Raw genomic sequence first — 8,207 nt, forward strand, 5'->3', positions numbered from 1 at the left:
CTGAGTTGAGATCCCATGTTGACAAGAATCTGCTCTGCCTCAGTATCTCTGAGTTAATCACCGAGTCCCTCGCAGCTCCAGTGAGCACAGAGCCGCAGAGTGTACCTCAAGTTCCCACGCGACATCTGTATCTTAATAATAAAACTAATCCAGTTTGAATTGGAGCAAACAATCATGCTATGGGATACAGCCCTGTAATTACTGATTTAGCATCAGATTATATGCAGACCAGCAGAGGGCAGCAACAGAGAGCAGACAATCTAACAGCAAGTCAGTGCTCTAACTATATTCCTCAGAGAGGTGTTAATCCCTGGCAGCAGGCTACAAGCTTGCCATACAATTGACTTGGTGCCTTGTCAGGGAAGGTGCATATGGATTAGACTACCATTGTACAAACCCAATGAATGCCCTCTCTGTAGTACTGAATAATGAAATCCCTTGATGCTTTGCTTCCCAAATAAATCAGCTTCAAAGGTCCACCAGTCATCTCAGATCTCAGATCTCAGGCCAAGCAAGCAGATTCAGCTGCCGCCACGGCCTCTCCTGTGTCTGGCCGTGGTGAACGTCAGCTGCATACACACTGGAGGGGATAGGGTTTCAAGTATAGGCTCTAAGTCCTGGTGCAAGACTCATCTTACCTATGTAAACAAAGTGCACCAAATGTCACCTACCTTATCATGAAATGGGCTGAGCCTAATTTATTCCGAGGCTTCCCATTTCTGTTGAGACACAACACATTTACTTTTGATTCTTTGTCACACAAAGCTGACCTTTTCGTGACCTCAGCAAAGAGGACAGGACATTGTCACCTCTACTGTTTCACGGGCAGCCATCAAAGATCTTTCTTTACCAAAATCGTAATTGTTCTTTAAGTCGTTTTACAAGGCTGTTACAACATACTGTGCATACTCTCTGGATTACAGCTTGAGGTCAGTCTAACAGTCACTCTTTTACGCCTGTTTGAACACTTTTATTAATACACAACACAGGATATTGTGTGACTGGTCACACACTGGTCAGCAAGTCTAAATGTAACGGGGTCAAGTGGATGATGAGTCCACGTGTGTCAAGAGGGAGTCCCTGTGTTTCACAGTGACCCGCATCACATATTCAGTGATTTATTGATTGTGTTGCCATGATAAAGTAGTATAGAGTGAAGAGAGTGTAGTGCCCACACAAACAGTTGTACACTATATTCTGTATATGAAACAGACTATATTCTCTCTAGACTGCCTGTTGTTGTTATTATGTGTAAATGTATAGGTTGTTGCCTTTACTCTGAGGTTTTTATTATTATTACTATTATTATTGGTTTTGTTTTTTTGTATCTTAATGGTCAGTAGTGCATTTGAATTTTCTCTCATTGATAAAATAAAGTATCAAATCAAACTCTCCCGTCATCCTTTTATTGAAGTATATTTTACTGAATTTTCTTCTGTACAGTGGATCAGCTCATTACAGTATGTTGCTGAACTCACTTAACTTCAGACCTAAATCACTATCACACAACAGCCCTTTGTCGGTCTCTTGCATTGTGGCACAGTTAAGCTACAACTGCGGGGATTAAATGAAAGCACATGATGACTCAGCCCCGTGATTTGTCGGAGAGTCGGGTCGTGGACTCATTTCCTCTCCTTTTCTTTTTCTTCTTACGTCTCCCGACATCGCAGCCCACTTCTCTCTCCCTCTCTCTCCCTCTCCCTCTCTCCCTCTCTCTCTCTCTCCGGTCCGTGATGGCATCCCCTCGGCTGGAGACCTTCTGCTGCCCGAACCGAGACGCAGCGACAGAGTTTGTGGTGACCTCCCAGCCCGTCCTGTTCGGGGCTTTGAGTCTGGGGAGCGCAGCGCTGAGCCTCCTGTTTGCTATTTTACAAACTTTGCCAAAGCGCAAGGGCTACAGAAGACTCGGACAGTATCCTCTGCCAAGGCCTGCGTCCTCCTCCCGGATATTGCTCATCATCAGCATATGTGACATACTGGGATGCACAGGTACAGCACAAACTGCGGCTATGGGCCTACTTTTTTTTTTTTTTTTTTTTTTTTTAAATCTTAGCTGAGAAAAAGAGAAAGGATCAGGCTGGCTTTCACAGCGTGGTGTGGCTGGATGTAATTACGCACGCAAATGTTTTGTTCTTAACCCCTTTGTTGCTCTACATTTTCCTGTCTGGCCTTCTCTGTTCATCCATCCTACACAGAGAAAACATTAAACACAATGTGTGTGCAGCTATATAAAAAAAAAGGTTATTTATCTGCCAAAAAAGGCAATTCAGAAATATTACATATATATATATATAATATAATTCGATCATTAGCTTTGTAAAAATGCACTTTCAATTGGAAAATTAGTGTAAAATAAATAAATTAATTGATTAACAATGCAAACCTCAGCTCAGATCAGGGTTGGGACTATATCACGATATCACTACATCATTATCATGGCCAGAGGAAATCCCGATAACAATATTATTGCAAAATCTACAGAAAATGTGAAAATAATTGTTACATTACATTTACATTTACTCGTGATTGCTTTATCCAAAGTGACTTACAAATGAGGGACATCACTAAAACTTCAATAGTAAAATTCATCTTTAACTTTGTTTATTGTGTGTTTTGTCTCTTTTTTTTTTTTTTTTTTTTTTTTTTTTTGGCAAATGAATGACTCATCTTTGATTTGTAGGAAGGTGGAGACGGGGTCTGTAACCATAATTGTACAAAAGCCTACAAAAAGGACAGTTACACTTAATGGATGGTGAAAAGGCACCCTGGTGAACTGATCAACAAAAATCCACAAGGCCTGATATCTATCATTATCACATGTGTGTTCTTGGCACAACACTTCATTTTTTAAATATCACAGTTGTAGTCAATCCCAGTATATTGCAACACCCACAGCACAGATGTTTATAAAGTTTGTACAAAATAGATTTATTTCAAATATTTCATTGTGACGCAGCTTCCTTCTTCTTATCACACCAAAGAATGAATCATCATCTCGTGTGAGTATTGAAATGATTCATAACAACAGCACATCTTCTTTCCTCTCGGTCTTTATTGATTTAAACGCAGCATTGGTCTTTAAACAACCAGCTCTTAGAAAATTATTGACACACAAAACGCTGTAGATCCACTCCATATCGTTGCACTGCATTGCAGCCAATGTCCCATTTGAACTGTTTGCTCACGGTTGGTGAGGGGGGAAGCAGATGAAGTCATGTGTCTCTGTGTTACTTAGTGCCCAGTGAGATTCATTCACCACCGCAAACTAACAGCTTGAAGCACGGTTTTAAAGCGAGACGCACGGCAGCATGTAGTCTGCATCACATAAAGATGCTGGGAGAGCTCCTGTTTTTCAGGCCTCTCCGCAGTGATGAGTTTCATGTAGGAAATGGAAACACCCTCGTAAAAACCCACCTGGAGGCCATTCATATTTCCATGATGTAAAGCTGCTATTAAAAGGACTCCGTGACTGACTCTAATTAATCCATGTGCTTAAAAATAGAGACTGAGAAGAAGCAGTTTGATGTGTTGTAAGTTAATTAAACCCAGACCGAGGTGCCCTGTTTTGTGTTTGTATTTATTCCTCTCCCCTTCCGTTTGTGTTTGCTGCCAAAGCAGGAATTGTCCAATTTGCTCTGCAGTTACAGTCAGAGAACATGTGCTGTTTTTAACTCTTCCAGGTATCGTGATAAGGTCATCAGTCTGGCTGGGCCTGCCAAACATCATCGATCACATCTCAGTGGCCAACAGCACTGATGTCTGGCCAGAGGTCTTCTGCGTTGGCAGTGCGGTATGTATCGCCTCATTCAACAATCAAGCAGCGCAGTTAAGTCACGTGTCACCCTGGAGAATCCTGCTCCCACGGTCAAACGTTGTCATTTGTTTTAATGCGCGCTCAACACGAGCGCGTGCGCATCCAACTGTGAAATATCTGTCACTGTGCGTCTCTCGAATCTGTTACGGGCACAGATAACAGGAGATAAACCTGAGAAACAAGGGCACAGCTGCCCATCCCAAATCACATCCAATTTATGTGTTACAGATGTGGATCCAGCTGTTTTTCAGCGCTTCTTTCTGGTGGACCTTTTGTTATGCGGTTGACGTCTTCCTCGTGGTGAAGACATCTGCAGGAATTAGGTGCTTGCAACTCATTATCACCTGAAGCACAAAGCTTTACACTGAGCTGTCATTCACATCGAGCCGAATGTGTGAAACATCATTCTCTCTCTTTTCTTCTTCACTTGTCTGCTGTAAATGTGATGATTCTATGTTCACCACCTCATTCACCCTGGGGGTGGGGGGGGGCACACACACACAGAGCTGCAGCATGTGTTGTGAGCTCAGTCTCATGACTTGTTTCTTTCCCCATCAGCACCATTATCCTCTACCACATGATTACATGGGGTCTGGCTGTGCTGCTGTGTGTTGAAGGCGTGGCCATGCTCTACTACCCATCCATCTCCGAGTAAGACTGTCTGCCGTCCCTTTAGCTACGCCAACACACACCTCTGACCACCTGCATGTCTTGTGAGGAGATAAACTAAGACCACTGACATATTTGTGTTGCTCTCTGTCCCTGTCTGAACAAGCAGATGTAACTGTGCCGAAAACATTTAGGCCGTGTTTAGCTCTTGTGTGTTGTGTTGGATTTGGGTCATTGATTTTTGTCCTGGTTAACTTCATCCCTGTTATTCGGCCGCAGTGCTCTACAAATTTTTTACGCTGTCAGTTAATTCTAGTATTTTTTTTTTCTATCTAGAAGGCCAAATATCTGACAGACCTGACAAAACTCTGTTCACTTCATTTTGTTGCATTTTTGTGCAGTTGTGAGCAAGGCCTCCAGCACGCTATCCCTCACTACGTCACCACATACGCACCAATGCTGCTCGTCCTTGTAGCCAACCCTGTCTTCTTTAACCGAACCATATCTGCAGGTCAGTTCCTCACTCTCAAATCTCACTGACTAATACTAATACACACACACGCAGAAATGTCCACCTTTCTTGTTTTTTTTTTTTCCCCCAATCTAGTGACATCTTTACTAAAAGGACGACAAGGAATCTACACAGAAAACGAGAGACGGCTGGCCAGCGAGATAAAAATGCGCTTCTTTAAAATAATGCTGGTGTTCTTTATTTGGTATGTTACCTTCCTTAAAGGAACAGTTTCACATCTCGGGAAGCACACTGTTACATCTGTACGTGTTTTGTTATGGTGATGCAGTTTGATCTAAAAAGTCAGTAATAAAGTAAATGTAGCAAGAGCGAAGGTGCAGACACGGTGTTCACTGTGATGGATTACAAACAAAACTCTGCTGATAGATTTTAATATTGTATTTTTATATAAATGCATGGAAAGGCAGGAAAAATACAATTTATAAAATATGGTTGTTAAGTATGTGTCAAACATGCCAAACATTGCCTATGTCCTTTAAAAAATAGTTTTTCCCATAATATAATGTAAGTTTTCCACTTTCTCATGTTTGTAAATGTGTTTGTTAGAGCTTGTTTAAATTGAAGCTGTTATGTTGTGGTGTAACTTGAACACTCACAAGACTAACTCATGAAAACTCACATGTTCTAGTCCTCAACAGAGGTCAAACTAATTAATCATTATTTTTCAGTTCTTTCAGCATAATAATATAATGAATAACGCAATTTAAATGTTCCAGTTACAGCGAGTCAAATCTTAAAGTATTGTTCAGAGAGACCACTGAGACATATTGTTTTCGCTCTGACGTTTTAGCTGGGTTCCCAACATCATCAACGAGAGCCTCCTCTTCTACCTGGAGATGCAGACAGACATCAATGACAACAGTTTCAGGAATGTCAGGAACGCAGCCCTCATCACATGGTTTATCATGGTGAGTTAAAAAAAAAACGTCAACGTACAGAATAAAGAACATTAGTTCTATCAGTATCTAACACCTTAAGGTGCTGTGTATTTTTTTATTTTTTTATTTTACTCTTTCAGGGTATCCTGAACCCCATGCAGGCTTTCCTCAACACCCTGGCCTTTCACGGCTGGACAGGCTTCAGTGTCGACCTGAGCCTGCAGCGAAGGAGGGAGCTGGCCTGGGACTCGGTTTCTACTTCAGTGCCTAACGCAGGCGGCCATAACCCCATGGTGGGAAATACTCTGCTCTACCAGAGCCATGTCCAGGAAGCCAAGAAGAACCTGCTGGGAAACGGACAGCACCACTCCGACGCCATCAGTGTTCTCTCAGAAGGTAACTTTGTTTTCAGTGGCAGTAACAGCTCACCTGTATATCAGGGCTGGTGAAGCTGACACACAACTCCTCAGCGCCGGTTATGGTACACGGTGTCTCCTGATGCTGTGGCTGGACTGGCTCTTCTTAATAGATGAGACTATTATGTCATGATATCATCCACTGAGGAACCAGCTCCCACTGTCTGATAAGGTTATTTGTTCGTAAGGAAGGTTTTTATTGCTGTGATTAAATTAAATTCCGTGATACAGTTTTGGATCCATTGAGCAGGACACAGTTAAAGCTCTCTGCAATGTTTTTTTTTTTTTTTTTGGTTCAATTTTTTAATAATAATAATATACAGTACTTATATAAGCAGAGTTGTTGCTGGTGTAGCATTATATAACACCCTGCAGAATTGCTTGTTATGATTTATGGCGTTCTGAATAGTACAGTAGCTTGAAATTCATTCCAAGGGAAGTTACGCACTGTGTTAATGATGAACTGATGAAAACAGTGTTGCTATCATTCTGAATGTGTTGGGTAATCCACCATGGCACAACATGCTTCTTTTTTTTTTTTTTTTTTTTTTTTTAAACTGGGCAACTTCATCAGCACAAATTCTGTCTGTCTGTTGTGCCGAGTTACCACATAGGGCTTTAAGTGTCATCGTTGGGATGCAGGGAACAGTGGCAAAGCTGTTAAATATGTAGATGAGCTAGATAAAATACACCCATTTGCCAGTCTACTGGGTTCACTTAGCTAAAGCTAATGCAGTCTAATACAACAAAAATAAAATGTAGTTGTAATTTGCTGTGGTGTTAAATCAGATTTTAACTGGATATATTGCAGATCTGCTGCATTAGACTGAATTGGTTTTTAGCTAGGTGTACCTCACGAAGAGTATGTTGAGCACTGAATTGCATTAACTGGATTAAAATATGAATATTTATTCTGTCATTCTGGCAACACTGAGTGATGACACAGGCCTTTTTTTCTGTACAGACATACGTCACAGTAAGGAAAAGCACAGATGTAAATAATAAAATTAATAATGGCTGATTTCCATTAAGCTGTTTCAATTTCAGGGTCCTGGTATTTTTCACGCTGGCTCACTGTCACGCTGTCATGGCTTACTGTGACAGTTGAATAGAACAGACATTGTTAATGATATTAACATCACCCATGCTTTTGCTACTATATGTCAGTATGTCTGCTGTGAAAAAGGCCTGATAAGATTTTATTTAATGTATTTTGGGATGATTTTTGTTAAGCATTTTACACCATTTTCTGCCTTTCTGAAGTTGTGTTTGTGCAACATGTAGATCATGTACAAAGCCTATTCAGTGTTTTTGTGTCACCATTCAGTGTCTCTGAAATGACAAGTCCTTAGGAATAAAGTTAATCTTTTCAAGGATTTATGTTTTTCACTCATTTGTATAGCCTTTTTATCTGCTTTTCATCAAATACAAGAGAAAAATAATGTTTTTTTATTGTAATAAAAACTTCCTCATTAAAGACTGCATTTGCAGCTTTTATATTATTTAAAATTCCCAAAATACATTTGTGACTATATATGTATAATATATATGCACAGTTGTGAAGGTATCATATCAACACCTCAATGAATACAGTTTGAAAAGGCGTTAAGGCGTCATGTGCAGCAACACCCAGTAATCTGCCCCTATTTTGTCTTGCTAGGTTCAGAGTCTAGTACAGTTGAAATCCACATTTCCAGCGAGCTACGAGACTATGAGGATGTAGACGCTGATGGAGAATCGTTGGACAACTCTGTGAGGCACTAGCTGGGGTCAGCAACAAACTGCCTCCCTCTGCTTCGCTGGTGTGACATTGTTCTTTCAGTTACTTTTGTTTTAGTCTGTCTGATCTTAGCCTCTATTGTCCTCCTGAGGCCTTTCCCAGATATTAACTGGGCACGTGATTTCATTAGTTGATACAACTGAATGAGTCTAATTCTTGATTCCAAGCCTTTTATTTT

General features: G+C 40.8%; 1 protein-coding gene across 1 annotated transcript; it reads left to right on the forward strand.

Annotated features, from left to right (window-relative positions):
- The first annotated feature begins 1,648 nt into the window (after positions 1-1,648).
- On the forward strand, positions 1,649-8,162 carry gpr143 (G protein-coupled receptor 143). The gene is made up of 9 exons (XM_071475599.1): positions 1,649-1,989; positions 3,681-3,790; positions 4,043-4,137; positions 4,373-4,465; positions 4,825-4,934; positions 5,031-5,139; positions 5,746-5,863; positions 5,974-6,229; positions 7,910-8,162. The coding sequence occupies exons 1-9, from the start codon at positions 1,734-1,736 to the stop codon at positions 8,011-8,013; spliced, it is 1,251 nt and encodes a 416-aa protein (XP_071331700.1). The 5' UTR covers positions 1,649-1,733; the 3' UTR covers positions 8,014-8,162.
- The last annotated feature ends 45 nt before the right edge of the window (positions 8,163-8,207 follow it).

The sequence above is a fragment of the Trachinotus anak genome, unplaced genomic scaffold (genome assembly GCF_046630095.1).
Source record: "Trachinotus anak isolate AG129_WGS33_773 ecotype Australia unplaced genomic scaffold, CSIRO_AGI_Tana_v1 ptg000001l, whole genome shotgun sequence".
NCBI lineage: Eukaryota > Metazoa > Chordata > Actinopteri > Carangiformes > Carangidae > Trachinotus > Trachinotus anak.

What these genes read in the sequence shown, in the direction of transcription:
- gpr143 (XM_071475599.1), top strand. Translation starts at nt 1,734, where the DNA reads ATGGCATCCCCTCGGCTGGAGACCTTCTGCTGCCCGAACCGAGACGCA. An exon ending in TGACATACTGGGATGCACAG is followed by an intron (nt 1,990 to 3,680) that starts GTACAGCACAAA and finishes TAACTCTTCCAG; the next exon opens with GTATCGTGATAAGGTCATCA. An exon ending in TCATCACATGGTTTATCATG is followed by an intron (nt 5,864 to 5,973) that starts GTGAGTTAAAAA and finishes TTACTCTTTCAG; the next exon opens with GGTATCCTGAACCCCATGCA.